Source organism: Nelumbo lutea, chromosome 2 (assembly GCF_056320005.1).
Source record: "Nelumbo lutea isolate HS-2025 chromosome 2, American lotus-T2T, whole genome shotgun sequence".
NCBI classification, from domain to species: domain Eukaryota; kingdom Viridiplantae; phylum Streptophyta; class Magnoliopsida; order Proteales; family Nelumbonaceae; genus Nelumbo; species Nelumbo lutea.
The window spans coordinates 44074280-44094383 of record NC_142685.1 but is presented as its reverse complement, the minus strand read 5'-3'; the positions used below and the strand labels follow the sequence as shown (position 1 = coordinate 44094383).

General features: G+C 35.5%; 2 protein-coding genes across 2 annotated transcripts; one reads left to right on the top strand and one right to left on the bottom strand.

Moving 5' to 3' along the window:
* The first annotated feature begins 3200 nt into the window (after positions 1–3200).
* Positions 3201–6218, top strand: LOC148870250 (small ribosomal subunit protein uS12). The gene is made up of 4 exons (XM_088971116.1): positions 3201–3288; positions 5349–5504; positions 5589–5715; positions 5841–6218. The coding sequence occupies exons 1-4, from the start codon at positions 3284–3286 to the stop codon at positions 5979–5981; spliced, it is 429 nt and encodes a 142-aa protein (XP_088827242.1). The 5' UTR covers positions 3201–3283; the 3' UTR covers positions 5982–6218.
* Positions 6219–7269: 1051 nt separating this feature from the next.
* On the bottom strand, positions 7270–13655 carry LOC148870249 (uncharacterized). Its single transcript, XM_088969960.1, has 8 exons — positions 13529–13655; positions 10773–10979; positions 10417–10662; positions 10132–10166; positions 9540–9693; positions 8770–9434; positions 8528–8651; positions 7270–8078 (listed from the first exon to the last, which is right to left on the bottom strand). The coding sequence occupies exons 1-8, from the start codon at positions 13653–13655 to the stop codon at positions 7732–7734; spliced, it is 1905 nt and encodes a 634-aa protein (XP_088826086.1). The 3' UTR covers positions 7270–7731.
* Positions 13656–20104: the final 6449 nt, after the last annotated feature.

Below are 20104 nucleotides of genomic sequence, written 5' to 3'. Positions count from 1 at the left end.
GACCCATTGTTCCTAGTACTTGGAACAGATCTTGATAAACAAAAAAGGCATGCTAAATTGCTTTGTTGGTGAGATACATTGGATTTATTAACCACACTCTAATCAGAAATTAACCATAGCTTGTATTGCTTTGCTTTGTTGCAGGTGATGGAATCTACTTTACTATCTCAATGAATTGTGATTACTTGAAAAAAAAAAAAGGGTAACCAAATCCAATCCCCATACTTCAACAATTGTGCTTGGGAATTTGGATCTCAAACTTTTATTTATTTATTTATTTATTTATTTTTATGGAAGGCCTTTTCTTTTCTTAGGGCCTATTTGGTTTATAGTTGGAATCAGAATCGGAATCGGAATGGTCTATTCCTATAGTCTGCTTAATTCAAATAGGAATGGGAATGGAAATTGGAATTAGCGGGATTGAGATTTCATTACCAAAGGAGAGGCAGGGAATGGCCATTCCCTCAAATGGGGGAATGTCATTCTAGCAGAAATGAGAATGAGACTCTGATTCTGCCAAACCAAACAGTTGTAACCGGAATAGCCCATTCCTATTCCAATTATGGACCCCTATTCCTTTAAACCAAATGGGGCCTCAGATAATTCAAAGTCTGGGCCTTCTTAGAGGATGTTTGGTTCCATTGGCGTTTATTGAAAAAGCACCACCACATCAGTGCCACATGGGTGTTTGTGTTTATTGCATATGAAACCACTATGTGGTTTCACCATTTATCAAATAAACACCAAGAATCTAAAATGTTTGGTTTCATTCTCAAGGATTGAGATTTCATTCCCAAGGGAGGGGCAGGGAATGGCCATTCCCTCAAGGAATTCATTATAATAGGAAAGGGAATGAGATTCTGATTCCACCAAACCAAACAATTGGTGTCAGAATAGTCCATTCCAATTCCAATTATGGACCCCTATTCATGCGAATCAAACAGGGCCTTAGATCATTCAAGTTTTTGTCTTCTTAGAGGATGTTTGGTCCATTGGCATTTATTGAAATAATGCGGCCACATCAGTGCCACATGGATGTTTATGTTTATTGCATATGAAACCATGAAACCACTATTTGTTTACTTTTTATCAAATAAATACTAAGAAATTGAAATACTTGGTCTTTTGTGCATGGGGCATTTGTGGAAACGTCAAATTTTCGTGCCCATCATTTCTTTCATGCTTTTATGGGTATTAATCTAAGGTAGAAAACAATAAATGTTTAAAATGATGCTCATCCAGACAAAAAAAAACAAGAAAAATTTAAAGTAAAATAGTATAGATAAATGTTTAAAATAATAAATGACCCCACTATAAACTCCAATGGAACCAAACATATACTTAATTGCTTGATCTCGAGCAAGCCTCCTTTCTCTTTTAAGAAATGTTGTTAATGTCCCACTGTTGGAATGCCTATCTTATAACTTATAACAAAATAAATACATGGTAGAAATTGAATAAACCCTTCTCATAATCTTGATCAACAAAGCAATAATCACACGGAAAGAGAAGGAAAATGACTATCTGGTTCTTGAAATTTTGACATCTAAATAATTCGCCTTTTGACTGGTTTTAAAAGCGTGGGAAAGCTTCTGTTTATGGTGAATTTCAAAAGCCCTGTTAACCTATCATGTTTAGGTTTCTATTTATTACAGTTTCTAAGTCATAAAACTGCACTGCAGCACATCCCATGGTTCCTGTTCCACTACATCATTCAATATCTCAAAAGGCTCGCTTCTTCCTTCCTTCTGTAAGGCAATGTTTTCACTACTTTTTGTTTGTTTCCCCTAGACCAAAAAGTTACCGCATATCTTTTAGGGATTCGACAGATCAAATCCGAATCTATTTCCTGATTCCAATAAAAATCCCATAAGAAAGGCATTCAATTTGTTGGTGTGGGTGATATTCTTAGATATGGGTTCTTAATTACACATAAATCAAATAAAAAACGTAGCCTAAATTTTATTTTTGGATGTGGATTGTGGTTTCTGAACAGAACATGTGGACCCAATTGTCCCATTCTTTTTGTATGGTTAGAATGAAATAAGTAGGAGTGCAAATGAAAAAAAATGCAAATTTTGGTTTAATTTTGTTTTAAATTTTACTTTATTCTGCATTGGAGTCTTATTTTACTTCATTTGTACTGCAATTAAACAAAGTAAGATAAAATTTGAAACATAAATAAATCAAATTTTGCACCCAAATAATTCATACTACCATAAATTTGTATCGATGCAAATAAATTTGCACTGCAATCAAACACAGTTTGACATTCATAAGCTATTATTTCAATTAGGAGTTCAATTGCGGTGCATTCACTAATATTGGTCTGATTTAAATCTAAACCTCAACCAATCATATTAAAGTCTAATTAATTTTCATTGGTTCATTTTTTATAAAGTGTACTTTCACAAAACAAAGTGTTCTTACCATCACATTCTACCAACCACATCTTTTGTGGCATAGTGAAATAGATGCACCATAGATTTTGCCTTCAATTATACATGAAGTTAGAAAACAATTTGCAAGTTTTAATAAAAATTGAGTTATATTTTTTTTACCAAGAAAATTGAGTTATACTTTTATTTTTAAATTAATAGTCTTCATATTTTTCATTTTTATTTTTTATTTTTTGATTCATATATTTCTCTACCTGGAGGAAAACTTTTGTTTTTTTTTTAATTAGAATTTACAAATATTTTTGAACTGAAGTAAAGCTAATATACAAAGAATACTATTCATTTTTGAAGTTTCAGCTGAATTAGTAAGTGCAGCTTTAACAATTTTGTGTTGCCTTCCATAAAAAAGAGTTTTAGGTTGTTTTTGGCAATAAGGACACGAATGCAATCAATCTACAAATATAGGGAGGTCAATGGAATATCGGAGAATATAGGAACGAAAATGTAAAATGATTGAAGCAATCGGCAAAAGTGCAAGAAGCCCAATTTCAAAGGTGCAACTTGGGCGGATTTGGTTGGCGTCGGAAAAAAAAAACTTAGAAGGGCTTGGTTTGGGCTTTGGCCAAAATTTCAATGGGCGCAGTCCGATCCAATCCAAGTTGCACCCCACTAATGACTAAACCTTAATTTATACTGAGGACGGTTCGGTCATATTAATTAAAGAGAGCAGCAAATTCCGTCTATTAAAGAATTTGAACCGGGTGAAGGTTCTATATATAACATGGTTCGTTTGTAGGGTTAGGGTTTGTGGCATTTGCTTCTTCCTCATCCTCGAAGCGCCCCAGTTTCTGTTACAGTCGAGGAGCCTCTACCTTTCTGTCGCCATGGGGTAAGATCATTCACACCTTCCTACGTTGCTACCATGGGTTCTGCGAAAGTGTCTATGTCTTTTCTTTGCCTATTTCTTTGTTTTCGGTGGTTCCTCTTGTTGATTCGTTTATCAATCCCCTAAATTCTTAAAACGTTCTAGTTTCAGTCTTCAGTAGTTGAGATCTAGTGATATCTGCTGGTTCTTCGATTCAAACTTGTGGCACTTCAATGTAATTTGCTTGTTTTAAATCCATGTTATATCTTAGCAATGCTTTCTAAGAGGGAATTTTGTTGGTTCATTAGTATCATTCTTTTTGATGGATGATAAATATTCGGTTCTAAGAAAACAGATGATCACCATTGTTCTTTCTGATTTAAGGATTGGAAGTTAGGGCATATGTTGCAGTTCGTTATCTACGCCCATATATGCATTTTTTATATTCCATTTGGTCAATGTCGTCGGACTCTCCGGTATAGTGACTGCATATTTTCAATACAACTTAAAAGAAGTATAAGTTTCGTAATCGTCTGTTAAAAGTACGAAGTTCATATTAGGGAGATATTTCTGCAGTTTCCGATTAATGAAACCCGTGAAAGCATTTTTTTTTCATGAATTCGCAAGCATTAGGATGCTCTGGGAACAGAGTCCTTGGATCCTCAACGTGGACTCAAACAGTTCTCCTGATAAACTGGGATTCAACAGTGTGATCCTAAGGATGTGTTTCCATGGCTTTTGTATGTTTTTCATTATTGACTGAGTTTTTTGATACCTCGGAGGCTCGGAATATCATTGACATTGCAAATAACTTGGGTATCTTTCCAGAATACAAGCCTTGAGCTCAATATTTATTGACAAAGCTCCAATTGCTAAGGAATTTTGTGATGAATCTGGTAGTCTATTGAGTGATGCCTGGCTTTTGGATTCTAGAGGTATTTATTTGTGCGGTTTAGAGATTTAAGTCAGTTGTATAGTCTTGCAGTAAGGCAGCAAAGGTCGTTGAAACTACAATGAATTAGATTTGGATATTGGTTGAAACCAGTGCCTTGTGATCATTTGGATATTGGTTAAATTAGATTTGTAAAGGTTATAATGCTTTATTTTCTTCAAGGATTGAGTTTACTGAATTTCAGATTGCTTTCGTGTAAGAATCCTATCTTAAAAGCAAACATTTTGTCAGTTGACAGATTATGTTACTTCATTAGTAGGCACTTTCATCATTAAACGTTTGAAACGAATATTTAGAATGATTTGGGAGGATTATGCCTTCAGGATAGCCTTGTTACAAGGCTCAGTGAAAATTTTCATGAGTTTCAACCATGAGTACCACAAAGCCTGTCTCATGGTAAAAGGTTATCTTCAAATTTTAATCAGTTGACAACAGGATTAACTGTTAGGGTTTGGGCGTTTGGCTATGACACTGGAAAAATTCATAACCAATTGATTGGTATCATAAAAGTGGTAACCAGTCTGGTGGTTTTCATCAAATTCACTGTGTTGGGGGTTGATTGGACAATTTTCCTTTGGTATTATATCCTTCTGGGGTAAAAAATCTCTACATTGTTTAACATGAAGGGCTAGATTCATCCTTTGTATTGTATTGTATTGTGCACATTTAAAGTTGGCTTTTAGACTCAGTTTGGAAGGAGTGCAAATGCATATACAGGTTTAGAAATACAACATATAATAAGGCTTTGTACTGTACATATCTGTATGTGCATTCTTTCCAGCTTTGCAAGAGCACAAATACATATGAAATAAGTACAAATACAAATATGTAGAGTGCAAAACCTTGTATTTTGTATTTTTTATTATATACTTGCACTGTACATATTTGTATTTGTACTCCTTCCAAACTGAGCCTTGAGGGTTTGTGAGATTTCTCAAAGGTTTCTTGTTTCTGTAACTTCTTTATTTGGAAAAGAAATCTGCATCTGTGAAAGCTATAAAATGTAAATGGATGATTCCTTAAATGGGATCAAGCCTAAAACTTCTATCCCTGCGATTTCTTTTCTTAAATGCATTCCCTCTCTCTCTGTCGCTCATTCATTACTGTAACCAAAACTTTCATTTTTGTATAGGAAGACACGTGGAATGGGAGCTGGTCGCAAGCTCAAGTCCCACCGTAGGAGGCAGAGGTGGGCTGATAAAGCATATAAGAAGTCACACCTTGGCAATGAGTGGAAGAAGCCATTTGCTGGGTCCTCTCACGCCAAAGGCATTGTTCTTGAAAAGATGTAAGACTGAAATCAATTGCATATCCTCGTTTCTACTGACCTTTATAATTTCTTTACCCAACCTGACTGATTTCACTTCCACAGTGGTATTGAAGCTAAGCAGCCGAACTCTGCTATCAGAAAGTGTGCTAGAGTTCAGTTGATTAAGAATGGGAAGAAGATTGCAGCCTTTGTCCCCAACGATGGTTGCTTGAACTACATAGAAGAGAATGTATGTTGCGTTTGAAGAACACACACGACACACTCAACAAATGGCCATTGTTTAAAGTTCAACTGCTATAAGAACAAATACTTATAATTCCTTCTTTAACCTTAGGTATTCTTATTTTTGTGCAGGACGAAGTTTTGATTGCAGGATTTGGACGTAAGGGACATGCTGTGGGAGACATTCCCGGAGTTAGATTCAAGGTTGTTAAAGTATCAGGCGTGTCTCTGTTGGCTCTTTTCAAGGAGAAGAAAGAGAAGCCAAGGTCTTAGATGGAGAATATTTTGTTTTTACCTAGGTTAATGTGGAATTTTATCATCCATCAAGAAAAAAAAGAGATTGAACTTTCATTCTAGTATTAAGTTAAATATCTATTCGAGGATGGTAATTTTGAGAGTGGATTTTGTGAACGGTTTATTTTTTAATTTTGCAGTTTTATAAGATTTTGCAGAATTTCTATCTCCTTTTATCGTTTAGGATAATGTAATGCAACACTGTTCCTTTCTCTATTCACTGGTGTAGTGGTGTCTTAATCTCTGCCTCGTGATGTACGAGAGGTTGCTAAACTTTGTTTTCTTCTACTAGTCGGAGAAACTTTTTTTATCCTGGATATTGTAGATCACTTAAGATTTAACAACGTGGGGTCCTCTTCTCACGTTTTGAGCCCCTCTTGGCTATGAATTCATGCTTCTGATATAGGGCTATCGCTTGAATATTAGGATAAATTTCAGAAAGAGGTTGATGTTTCTAATTTCAGTTAAAGCGTAATTCAAAATAAATGGGAAAGAGCGAATCATTTCACCAAAAATATTCTAGTGTGAACTAAAAAAAAGATGAGTCATGTATTTCAGGAAGCTTTGGAACTTGTGTGTTTTAAATACTTGTTTGTTGATTTGCAACTTTTTGCAGAGAATGTTGATGGTTATTTTTATTGTTTTTTTTTTTTTTTTTATGGGTGTTGGGTGTCCAAATTGGATTGAAAACCCATATAGAGGTTTGAAGTGCAAGATACTATAAGCTCAAAGTTGAAAACCAGTAACATGACAATCTAGGGCAGAGCTGTCTCATTTGGCCTGGGCCCAGCGTCTAGGTCCCAGGATTCAATCCGTTGGCCGAAAGCTCAGCACTCGCCCAAGTTGCGCCTCTAGATTAATACACAAGGTCCTGATCTCCGTGGCGCTGGTCGATCAAGTGATGCCCAGTTTTATTGTCAGATTGTATTTCAAACGGCCCCCATTGCTGTAATGCTAGAATAATCGGCTCTGATCTTATTCCCACTCTCTTTGGCGGTAACATGAATAGACGGATTTTCTATTGGGGTAATGCAGATAAGAATCCCACTTGGCCCTAAACGTTACTATGATTATATTAATGTATTACATTCAAACATATGATGCTTGATTATCATTGGCTCTTCAGTTCCATTCTGATTTCAAGTTTTCTCGTTTCTCTAGTCTAGAGTATGCTAAACTAACCACACCCCCACTCCCCACTCTATCAGATGTGAATTATGTTATGGTGCAAGGCATGGATTGGGGTTGGAGTTGGACTTTGGGAAATACCACTTGCCAACCTCAATATAAACCATGGCATAAATGATACCACACAAAAGAGTTTTACAAAGCCAGAAAACTAGAAAAGGGTTGTAGTACTTCCAAGTCTCAAGTATCAACCAATTGGAAAACAAGACTACGTACGGTTGCTTCATTCATGTGGCAAGATATGGGAATTTTATCAAAGCGCTCCAACACCGATGAACGATGAAACACCACAACTCGGCTGTTTTCTTGCTTTATGCGTTCTAGGAAAAATGTGAGTGCCTTCTCTATCACTTACTCTTGTGTTGATTCCGCTAGTCCTCACAGGCATAACCTCCAAAGTAGGTGGAGCCGTGGAGGGAGACCGCAGACTAGCCTTGAACGATTATCTAAGAAAACTGTTGCCCCTCCTGGAGGCATCAAGCTGTTCCTTTGAGTACGAATTTGGAAACCCAGAATTATCCTGGGTCATTACTCATTACCATCAACCTGTAGAACATTTCTCTTCACCAGAAAGCTCTTTCACCGAGTTATTCAGATCCATATCTACCAAATGTTTGGCCAAATTATCTACTTCAAAATGAAATAAATTTTCCTTTTCTTTAGAAACATGAAGTCCACGAAATCTTTTGGGACTGATCTCAAGATTCATCACGTGGAATTGCCGCATGTTTTCTGCACCCAATATATTCTTGAATTCAACTTGGATGCCACTCTCCTCTGGAATTAAACCAGAAACGGTATTTTGTGGAATTCTATTAGGCACCTCTCCCCCTACTTCCCAAGTCTTTGAGTGGTTCTTTGTATCATTCCTATAAGACCCACGAACTTCTGAAAATAAGCAAGCATGATCTTCTTTTGCAATCCCTGAAGTACCAGACACCTTTGGTAAAGTAGATAGTAGTGTTCCAGCGTGCTGAGAATCAAATTTTAGGGTCCATTTGGTTCGTAGTCAGAATCGGAATTGAAATCTTTCAGAATCAGAATTGGAATGATTCATTCTCATAATCTGTTTGGTTCAGACAAGAATGAGAATGGAAATTAAAATCAACAGGAATGGGATTTCATTTCGAAGGGAGGGGTAGGGAATAGCCATTCCCTCAAATGGGGGAATGCCATTCCAGCAGAAATAGAAATGGAATTCCAATTCTGCCCAACCAAACAAACAGTTGTAATCGGAATAGCCCATTCCGATTCCGATTCCAGACCCCTATTCCTTCAAACCAAACGGATCCTTATATTCCCCGCACCTGTTACTGTATTTGAAGGCTGAATCTTACCTTGCTTTGTTTTCATGGCACCTACATTGTAGTTACCAATTCTGGATTCTTGCCTAGTCAAACCACTTCGAACAGTAGAATGCTGTTGCGGACCTCCACTGGAAGTGCGCCCCATGGGTTTATCCTGAAAATTAACCAAACTTTATCCTCGTAAAGTACATTTTTAGTAAAGCAAATATTCAAATCTTGCAAGCTAAAAAATAGGAAAGCAAAATGCAGGTGGGATGAATAGAAAAACCAACCGTATCAAAAAAACCTATCTTTGGTGATGGCATTCGAAGACCAGATGGTTTTACACTTCTAGAAACTTTGTTAGAGATTGAGTAAGAAGGTATTCCAGTTCCCAAGCAAATTTTGTCGGAACGTTGACTTGGTGGTATAAGTTGATCATGCGGATGTGTCTGCATATCCAATGACCTAGGGGAACCACTGTCGAGAGAGACATCTCTTTGAGGAGAACTAACATCAATGCTGGCCTTTGAACTATTAGACCTTTGGTTGATGGCTGAAGTTGATGAAGATGATTCCGACGACCATCCATCCATAGAGCTAGCAGGCGAAATGCTTGAAGAGGGCTTGGGCATTGACATCAGATAAGTTGAGAGATGTGAACTTCCGGCTGCGATTTTATTTCTAGAAATTCTCAAAGGAGTTTTGGGGGTTGAACCGGAGGAAGGTGGACTGATATTTCTACAATCAATTTTGGTCCTCCGAGAGTTCAAGAGAGATTTGCCAGAAGAACCAGATGAAGTAGTAACAGATTTGTTGTTAGAGGAATAAAAAGCTGTTGATTCCACTTTGGTGACAAGGGGAGAACCCGGAGAAGATTTGGGGGATGACATAGAAATACCACTAGATGAATCAGCAATACCAGGTCTCTTGGACAGCAAGGTAGATACTCCCCTTCCTGCAATTGTAACATCTAGTTCAAAGTCAAATACTTGAAATACAGATTAACGTGTTTCTCCTCTTGCAAGATAAATCAATTTGCATTCATGGTACTTAATCTTACCTGATCCAGCTTTAGCAGTACAATTTTCCACTTTCGCATGGTTGGTACCCAGAGAAGTTCTTTTTGTTGGTGCAGCTGAGATGCGGTTGACCTTTCCTACTGTCTTAGGTGGCCTAAGGGATGACGTATCTGTCTCTCCACTTGTAGCAGCAGCCTTTTTTAACCAATTTAAGATGTTAGATAAACCACATCTAAAAAACATCATTATTGAGTGTTAAGGCAGGATCGCCACTGCTTGATTAGACAGTTAAGGCAAGGTTATATATTGAGGATTAAAGGCATAGCAAATTAAATTGCAACCATTAGCAACATAGAAAATTCAGTTGTAAGTAAACATGTTCGCATTTCCAAAACAGGTGCTAAGACCAGGAATACATATCAATCTATAGGTTAAAGACGACGTGCTTAGTTTATGGTACATGCCTGTACAGCTCGTGGATGAACGGAAACCTCCTTTATTTTTCCTGAACCTTGTAAACTAATAGTTTGCTTCCTAGAATTGCTTATCTGCTTCATCTGAGATTCTGGGACAAAATAAATATAAAGCTAGCCTTGAAGAAATAGTGTCCGTGGCAACTGAAAGAGTACTTACCCTAACTTGAGATGCAAGCTCCTGCTTATGCAATGCTGAAAGGAAGAATCAACACTACTTTCAGAATAATTTTACCAAAAAGCCATGCAAAGAAAAGAAGCACAAAACATGTAAATCTATTAAGCTAAACAGAATTTGAAAGGAGTGTTCTTGCCATGCACATGCAAAAGATAACGGTGGAGCTTGACAAACAGTAGGAGAGAGAGCGTTTTTTGCATCAATTCATCCTTTAACTAAAGGTGATTAGTGAAATGGCAACATACTCACAGTGACAACTTTTGCTACCTGGTTGTCCTCGCCCCTTGCTAGTAGGATATTTTCCATTAGATGCTCCTTTGAATTTTTGGATGGAAGCCCTTATATCTCCAAACAAATTAACCTCAAGGCTTTCCAATGTTAAGATGTCACTGTCTAATGTGGAGATTGACTTGGTGGGTCGCTGTACATCTTCTTGAATAACAGGTAATAAATGTGTTTTAGCCAACTTGAACCCACTATTTATCATTGACAATTCATCGGGATCAAGAACACCTGCGGATATGATAAGGAGCTTTAAAGTCAACATTTTTAAGTATCTGAAAAAGTCAAAATTCTGAAAGAAAAACAAAACATGGATAATGCTAATGGAAATGATGGCATACCTGCACTTGTGAAGAAGGCGTTATCCCAGGCTAAACTTTTGCGCAAATTATAATTACCAACTTTTCTTGTTCTGTCTCGTTCAGAGGATTCGGACAACTGAGATGCCTGCCCCATTTCTTGAAGCAAATATACCAAATCATTTTCCCGAGCATGACGAGCTTCCAACAACTGAAAATTGCCATGCTTCTTTGAACTTTGTGAAAATCCTGTCAATTTGAGTTCAAAAAGAAATAATTTTAAGCAATTCTGAAATAGAGGATATCACTGAGAAATAATGTCTTGTCAATGTAAAAGCAATCTATTGTATATGATGCATATTTCCTACCATGAGTAACCAGCTATATGAACCCTAAAGTATATCACCTGTATCATACAAATAATGGATGGTAATGATAATAGAAAAAGATTGGTCCATTTGCTCATTTATCTCCCACCACAAGAAAGACCACATTTATTCCTCCCTGCCTAATTTACAATCCAGATTTCAGTCCCAAAGGCCTGTACAGATGCTCATTAAGTCATTCTTAGATCTTAGTGGGAACTAGTTAGATTAAAACTTAACTTATAGATTCACATGCAGAAAACCTGCATTGAATATTTGTAACGTTATTGAGGTAATTTCTAATATAAATAGTGCTGACTGCTGAACAGAGTATTGATGTAATCTCTGTTCTTAGTATTCACTTGGTGTTCCCATAAACATCATAGGAAGACAAGATATAAACTATGAAAAGAAAGCCATAGATTTTGATAGTGAATGAACTTAGAAAACTTTCCATTTTGAAGATCAACGATGTTTGAATTGATTTGGATTTGTGATGAAAAATTCAGAAAATTCCCAGTTTTGCTTAGTTTAATCCAGTGTTTTCAAAACTGGACTGGACTGGACCGGATGGTCGGACCAGAAAACCGGGAACCAGTCATCTGACGGGTCCTGTTTCACCCCAAAATTGCTTTGTGGCCAAAAGCTGTTGATTTGGTCAACAAACCGCTGACCCAGGCGGTCGAACTGTCAAACCGTTGACCTGGACAATGGTTTTGGCCATTTTTTGCTTTTATTTTTTTTGTCAGAGCAGGCCATCCAGTCGGACCATTTGACCCCGTCCGGTTTTAAAAACCTTGGTTTAATCAGTCATTCATAGCACAATTTGTGGTGACTGGGGTTGGAATATATGCTTTGGTGGAACACACTTTTTTGAAGATAATGGAACAAATCCTTTTGATATTGTTTAAGGTTCTGTTGCTAAACAGTCCACCTATTTCAGTGTTTTATTTCTTTGTTTTGTTATGTTAAACCCAGAAGATCATATTCATTCGTGAATTGACCGATGCTTAGGCTTGAGAACAATCAATTTAGTTTGAACTTCGATGTTGTTCAGGAATTTCACTGATCAATTTGTGGTGGTATTCTGTAAATCTGTATCGCTCTAGAAGAGTCTGTTATTTAGAGGAGAGGGCCTCTTGACCTACAATATGTATATGCTTAGGGGTGCAAGTTGATACATGAGGAATTTACACAGTATAAGGCCTGAGCCCATTCAAATTTTGGTAAATGGTCAACCCGAGTCTGCCCAAGTTGCAGCCATTATGCTAGAGTCTCTACAGGATGTTGCTTGATCAGGAAACCAAGAGGACCACAATGTCTGGACCGTCCTCTTTAGGTGATGATTAGATATCCATTATTCAAATTAGTGAAACTTGATAGGACCAATTTTCCGGAAGGGATGTAGTAAAAAAAAACATATGGTGGTGGTAGAGGAAAATTTAGTATCCACGCCAGAATGAAAAAATAACTTACAACAAAATATTCTTCTTACTTAACTAATTAGTCCATTGCACGCAGACATGATCACACTATCCATTACTTAAAACACAGAAATGCAACACTAACTTCAATCCCCCAGGGCAGGCCAAACTAAAACACTGAAATGCTTTCTATCAGGATTTGCTTTTATCCAGAAGCAAACTCAATGACCACCCATTCGTAGACCGAATTTCTCCAGTAACCTAATTCCTCAGGAACCAGAATATCCTATTCATTATTCACCAAAGGCTCCAGTGTCTCTTTACACATACAGAAGGGCCTGCTATTTATTGATTTTAATCCATAAAATGGCAAGTAAATAACACTAATCTCCTCATGTCTCCAATTCCTCCAATAAAACCAAATCTTTAATCTTCATTATCTTCTAACGAATAGAATGTATCATGAGCTGGATTTCAAAGTTAATTATAAGAAGAATGACTTTTTATTTTCCGAGTAAATAAAACACCTGACTAACGTTCAAGCACAAGATGAGCGACAATAAAAGTAGGGAAAGAATAACCTCTATCTTCTTTCTGGATTTTAGTTTTGCAATTCCTTTTACAAGATGATATGAGTTGTGTGATGATCAACATTGTTTAATGGCGAAATTTAAAACACCGTTGATGCTGCACATTGTTTGACAATTATGCAATATGCATGACTACGAAACACGATCGAGAAGCAGCATAATTCGATGGAACAATTAAAACATAAGAAGCAATTGCGTGGCCATTTATGCTACATAGATAAAAAACTGAACCAGGATAGCAGGAATCAAATCCATCATAAAAAGAACATCACAGTATCATATGAAATCACAATACCCTAGAACAATGAAGTATAGTAGTAAAATTGTAGGCAATGAAAGAATGAGAGACCTTTTAGCTAAAACCAAATACCTCATGTACTTAACAGATCAAGATAAAAAAAAAGATGATAAATGAATACCAGAAGACTGAAACTGCAAGTCCTGTAAACTGGGAGAAGGTGACGCTATCAGGCAATCGTCCATAGAAGAAACATCGATCAAATGAAGCCTCTCAATTTTCAAGTCATTCTTCTCGCCATCATCCATTGAGTAGAATTCTTGAATCAAAACGAAGATCGGAGAACCACGGCAGATAAATTGCAGAAAAGATTCGAAATTTGAACTTCTAGACGTAGAGACTATTCGAACATAAAATAAAAAGCAATTACTGTTTCAATTACCGGTATAATGAAGAGAGAGAGAGAGAGAGAGAGAGAGGGCCTCTTTTTCCCCAAGACATTTATACGGGGACTATGCAATGGGCGGGAAATCTTCTCTTATTTTTCTTAATAAATTAGTAATCAATATTAGAACAATTTTCTGGTTTGCTTGATCCGTTACTTGATAGTCTAGATGGTGGGTCCCCGTCCCTACTTCCAAACCAAAATATTAACCAATCAATTGGAATTTCGTCCAAATTAATATGAGATCTTGATTGAGGAAGGTATTTTAGTGGAATTACTTCCCATAGAAATTCTTATTTTGTTAGTGTATAATTAATAAAAAAATATGTACAGATTTTATTTACATATGTATTTATACATGTTTTTACATATATTCATGTATAATTTGATAAATGAAATGCATGAATTGGGTTGGGCCGTTGGGGTTAGGCCCGCCTAAGTTGAAGCCCTATATAACCTATACTGAATTAGTATTAAAAAAACAAAAAAAAAAATTCAAAAAGAAAAACAAAAAAAAATGCAAGGGATGATGGAGAGGGAAGGGAGGAAGCTGACATGGACAACCGGGTTTTTGATACATAGAATAGAATTATACTAATTTAAAGTCCGCTTTAATACCATTAATAATAATATTAGCTCATACTTCATACAATAATACTAGTGCATGCCACCATCATCTTTGAGTGTATTTTCATAGCGTCACTTTATTTATTTTTATGGGAAAATTGCATATTATTATTCTATATTTTGGGGCTAGTTTCATTTTATTACCCCAATTTCAAAATGTATAATTATAGTACTTTAATTTTCAAAAATTATCAATTTAGTCTAAAATCGTTAATTATGGATAAAAATGACCTTTGGGTGTCATCTAATATTCGTTTTCCAACCAACTATATTGAACTCACTTTATCCTAATTCCTAACTTTTTCCTTTCTCTTCCATACAAAGTCTCGCTTGCTATTGCCTCCTCAAATCTCTTTACAACCTCATATCCAAAGAAGACCGTCATTGGTGTTAATCATTGGAGAACAACATTAATTCTTGACTTTCTCTCTCTTTTTTCTTTTTCTTCTACTATTAATGGCCTTCGTGATTAATGAATAAATTCCTTTTTTTATTTTTTTAACAAGTTTATTTATTTGGGATTGATAAAAACTAAAAAATACATAATAAAATCAATGGGTGAAAACATTTTTCAAGTAATTGTTGTAAATAATGGTTGATTTGAGACTCTCTATTCATGCTACTCTATATAGTCTCTAAGAACATTGTCTTCTTATAAAGGGTAAGTTTGGAATTTTGAAATATTAGAAATTGAATATGACATCATGTGCGTTAGATAATTTGTTGGTTGGGTTCCCTTCCCAAAAAAAAGGAGGTGGGGAGTTGGAAGTCGAAGAGGCTCATAAAGGTAGTCTCACGCGTCTTTGCATGAGCAAAGACATTAATTAGCAACAAAAACTTGCTTAGCAAGTTCAGTGAAGTGAACCGTTCGGTGAAGCCTTCCACCAAAAACAGAAGAGAGAGAGAGAGAGAGAGAGAGAGAGAGAGGAAAGAAGAAGAGAAGTTTTTGGGTTTTTATGGGTGAAGAACACAAACTTGCGTAATGATCTTTTCTCCAATCATCTTGGGATTTTTATATGCAATCGATGGCGCATCAAGCTGCATATCTAATGGTTTGATTTACTATTCATCTTCTCTATTATCATTTTGGTGAGATTTATTTTTGTCTCTGAGTTATTTGGTGATATGTGATGAAATCCACATTTGGGTGAGTAGTTGATGCTGATAGACTCTAGACTTACTGCTAGAAAAGAACTTTGTTGTATCCCATTGATTTATTAGTGAAAGTTTTAAGTGGCTAGTTGCTCGTGGTTTTTCCCTTCGTTTTGGAGGGTTTTCCATGTTAAAATCTTGTTTTTCTATTTGTGGATTGTGTTCTTACTATTGCATATAATTTTTCTACTTGGTTGATATTGTTTGGCTTGCATGTCCATTTAATTGCATAAAGAGGAAAACAAAATATTTTATTATTTTGCTATTGTGAGATAGCAGGCTTTTTCTTAACATAATTGACGGACTGTTAATGATGAAAATAAATTGATAATTTTCAAAATTCAAGTACTGTAGTGACACGTTTTTAAATCCGGGTACTAAAGTGAAACTATTCCTCAAAGTACAAGATAACCTTTATTTTATTTTTTGCTCAACATACAAAATTAATAATCACTCAAATTGTCAATATTAAAAGATTGTTTCGTGATTGAATGAGTGAAATAAGAGTTCTCAACCACTCTCGAACTTAATCATCAAATTCAATAGTATTATTGTTCCATATTGTAGCTCTAGTACTCCAAGTATGAGCTATAATGTTTTGAACCCCTATGAATATATACAACATAACAATAAATAAAGGAAAAACAATTTTTTTTCTTTGCTTTTTTTTCTTTATCTCTTTGCAAAGAGTATATATATATACAAAATAATGGTTTTGCACTCTACATATTTGTATTTGTACTCCTCCCCTAGTTTTGGAAAAATATAAATACAAATATTTACAATACAAATACAAGGTTTAAAAGGGAAAATCTATGATGCGGGAAAAATATGGTATGGGAAGAGTTTTGACCAATCAAAATTCACCCATGAATTTTGATAAATAACACCTAATTGGCTACCATGCTTATGATTTTAATTGACTGGTGAAAAGTTTTTTGGTTATCATATCTTTTCCATATCACAGTCGAACTCGGTTTAAAGATACCACATATAAGGTTTTGTACTATATATTTGTATTTGTACTCTACCCAAGCGGAGCGGTAACAACTTTTTTTTCCTTTCTAGAACTATCCATCCCATTACCATAGCCACATGAGGAAAGTTTGGTTGTTCGGAAAAAACAAGGCAGCTATTTTGAAGATTAATGTGCATGACACATTACTACATTAGTGGGATAAAAGAATAATTCTATTCAATATTATTCTCCAAATAAAAAGATAAAAAGAAAATTTAAGTTGTCAAATAGCAAAGATGGGATCTGGCTCCTCACAGAGTGCGCCTTACACCATCCTTACAGTGTATCACAGCCGTGCATTGAGAACATCTCACGTATATAATGTTACCATTCATGAGAAGATGTTCCTGATGCATGGCTGTGACGTATTGTAAGGATGGTGTGAAATGCACTCTCTGAGAAATATATCCAGATGAGGACACGACAGTGATGGGCTGTAATAGGTTTGGTTTTAGACCTGGCTGTAATAGAGTGGAGATAATGAAGACCTCACGAGTAGATGACCACCAGCAATTGCAGCTAGATATAACTAGCCACAACAATAGAGCAAGGCAGATTTCTACTTCTCTAATATCCTTACGACCAAATCAAACTATTAGTCTATAGCATGGTTTTCAAAACCAGATCGGAAAAACCAGGAACTGGTTAGATGATCGGTTCTGTTTTACCCTAGAACCGTTATTTTCCCAAAAATCGTTGATCTAGTCAAAAAATCGCTGACCCAGGCGTTCAAACCATACAAACTGTCTAACAGTTGATTTAGTCAGCAAACCGTTTTTTTTTTTTTTTTTTTTGTCTGAATGGGCCATTCTTTCAGTTCGAATGATCGGACCATTCGACCTAGGAACTGAACCCCTAACCAATTCATTGTCCAATTAGATTTTAAAAACCTTGGTCTATAGCAAGTGATGGAGCTTCAACTATCAATGTATGGTTCAAACTATAGAGGCCCAGGCACATCCTCTATTTCGTCTATATAAAGGGTGACCTCCGTTCAGTCGTAGGAATGAAGAGGGAGGAGGAAATAAGAGAAGGTGTTTGGTGGTTGATGGTAACAATGGATGTTGGTAAATATGAATGTAGTGTGGTTGTAAAAGAGATGAAACCAAAAGCCAAAACAAGAAAATCCGAACAATAGAAAAATAAAACAGTAATCAAATAAAGAACTAATGAAAACTTATTGGTGTAGCTAAGTCGTGGAAATTTTCCACTCTTCTTAAAACTGATTTCGCCACCTCTTGGAGTATTTCCGTTGGAGCAAAAGGATACTGGCAATCGGCCTCCAAGATACAACTCTCAGCCTTGGTGTTGTATGCACTCACAATCCAAAGCAACGAACCAGTATGTTATGTGCACCCAAAACGATTCAACTAGTGAAAGAGGAAAAACACAATTAGGGACAGCAAACAACATTGCATACAAAAGAAGAGAACAAGAACTCACATTAGAAAGGACAAAGTTCATTGCTATAAAACAAATGTCTTGAGACATGAACTCTTGGTTAAAACATTAAAGCCTTGAAGTAAAAGGCAAAAAAGAAAATAAGTAAACCTTAAAGTAAAATACATGTGCGTTAACCCAACCCATCCCGAATCAACGTGTGCATTCGTGTGGTGATCCAGGTGCACTCTCTTCATAATCCCCAAATACCATCTCAAAAGCACAAGGTATAGGATAAAGCTAAGAGGAGTGCTCTTCTTAGTCCATGTGGGACTCAAGCCACTCGAAAAGCAACCAAGACAGAAAAGACAAAAGGTTAAAAAGCAACAACCAAGGCAATTAATTTGAATCATAGAAAAACCAAGAAAAGGTACCAACAATGGAGATGTAGTAAGCGTTTGGTATAGCATCCATTTATTAAATAAACGTTTGTACTTGATTTGTCTTCAAAACCGAGAGAAGCACTTGATAAAATGTTTATTGACAACTAGGCGCCATTTGGTAGGAGTGCAAATGGATCGGATTATGATCTAATCCGATCTGAGAAGATTCGATCTGATATATATATATATATATATATATGTTATTTGTTTATTTATAAATATATCTTTTATATTATGTTTTTATAAATTTGTTATATTATTTATTTTTTTATAAAAAACATGTGTGTATATGATGAAAATAATTAAAAAAATACTTGTATTTTTAATTTTACTTTATTTAAATTAGTATATTTTATTTTTATTTTAATAATTTATTAATTTTTAAAGAAAACAAGTCAGATCGGATTAGATCCGAAGATCCGACTTACCGATAGGATTTGAATTCAAAATGGATCCTATAAGATCCGTCATGAACAGTGTCGAATTAGATATTCGAATTTGATCTGATCCATTTGCGTCCCTACCGTTAGGCGCCACATCAGTGGAACAATGAATAAATGCTCAACCGTTAGGGGAAACGTTAAAATTATGCTTCCCTCAATAGTTGATGCTTACATAAATCAAAACCTACTTTTCTGAATATCAATGCGTATGGAAGAACATGATGAAAAAAATGTTGATTTGACAATGATATGACGACACTTTGATAAATACCTATTACAAAATGTACAGAGAACAAAACACATGCGTAGTAGATGACAATGGCTCAATTTGGTGGAAGTGGAGCTTATTGTGACAATTGAAGATGCCCGATTTATGATTTAATTTGACTACAATAGCGATGAAGAGGGGGAAAATGAAAAATAGAAAAGGAAATGGAAGGGAAGTGGAGAAACTGGGAATATAACAATTTTGATTAATTTTTAGAAGGGAGAAACCTAAAAGAACAAGATAATTAGCAAAAATTTATAGCAATTTCTAAAGGGGCAAATTAAGAGTGCCTGATTTCAAGAGGAAAGGATCATCATCGTTTTCTCTTGCTCAGCCTCATTGACCACCGTCCTTGAAGTCTTCTTTGTTATTGTTTAAGTGGGTGCCCATTATTGTTTTGAAAATACCACCATGAAGAGAAGTAGAAGAAATGGTATATTTTGAAAATTTAATGAACTGTTCAAGGCATTTTGGTCAACAAAGTATACGTAAGTATCTATGGAATATATATATATATATATATATATATATATATATATATATATATATAAGTAATTTCTTTAAATCTTATGGTATATATAAGCAATTAACCATAGAATTTTCTTAATCCAAACCCTATAAACGTCCTTCAAAATATTTTTTTTACCCATTAAGATCTTCACAATTAGCATTAATTTTACAAAATGTACTTTCACTCTTTCAGCTATATAACTAATGGTTTACTCTATCTTTACCCTTTTTATTAGGGTAAAATACAACCCCCCTAAAGTTTATGAGAATCATAAAATCCTCCCCTTTTATCATTGTATTTCATACCATTGGCACTTCTACTTGCAACATTTTTTAATGTAAATTAGGATTGTATTTGGTACGGTTGTCACTTCTACTAATTATTACTAAACAAATATAGGCACTGGATTAGGTGTTGGTATTTATAATAGAAACATGGAATTTGACGATTTTGTGAAAAATAAAAAAATG

Coding starts and splice junctions, on each gene's coding strand:
- LOC148870249 (XM_088969960.1), bottom strand. CDS start 13,655: ATGGATGATGGCGAGAAGAATGACTTGAAAATTGAGAGGCTTCATTTG. Junction 10,663..10,772: donor CGCCTTCTTCACAAGTGCAG/GTATGCCATCAT, acceptor TCATATCCGCAG/GTGTTCTTGATCCCGATGAA. Junction 9,435..9,539: donor TACTGCTAAAGCTGGATCAG/GTAAGATTAAGT, acceptor TTACAATTGCAG/GAAGGGGAGTATCTACCTTG.
- LOC148870250 (XM_088971116.1), top strand. Junction 5,505..5,588: donor GGCATTGTTCTTGAAAAGAT/GTAAGACTGAAA, acceptor TCACTTCCACAG/TGGTATTGAAGCTAAGCAGC. Junction 5,716..5,840: donor TGAACTACATAGAAGAGAAT/GTATGTTGCGTT, acceptor ATTTTTGTGCAG/GACGAAGTTTTGATTGCAGG.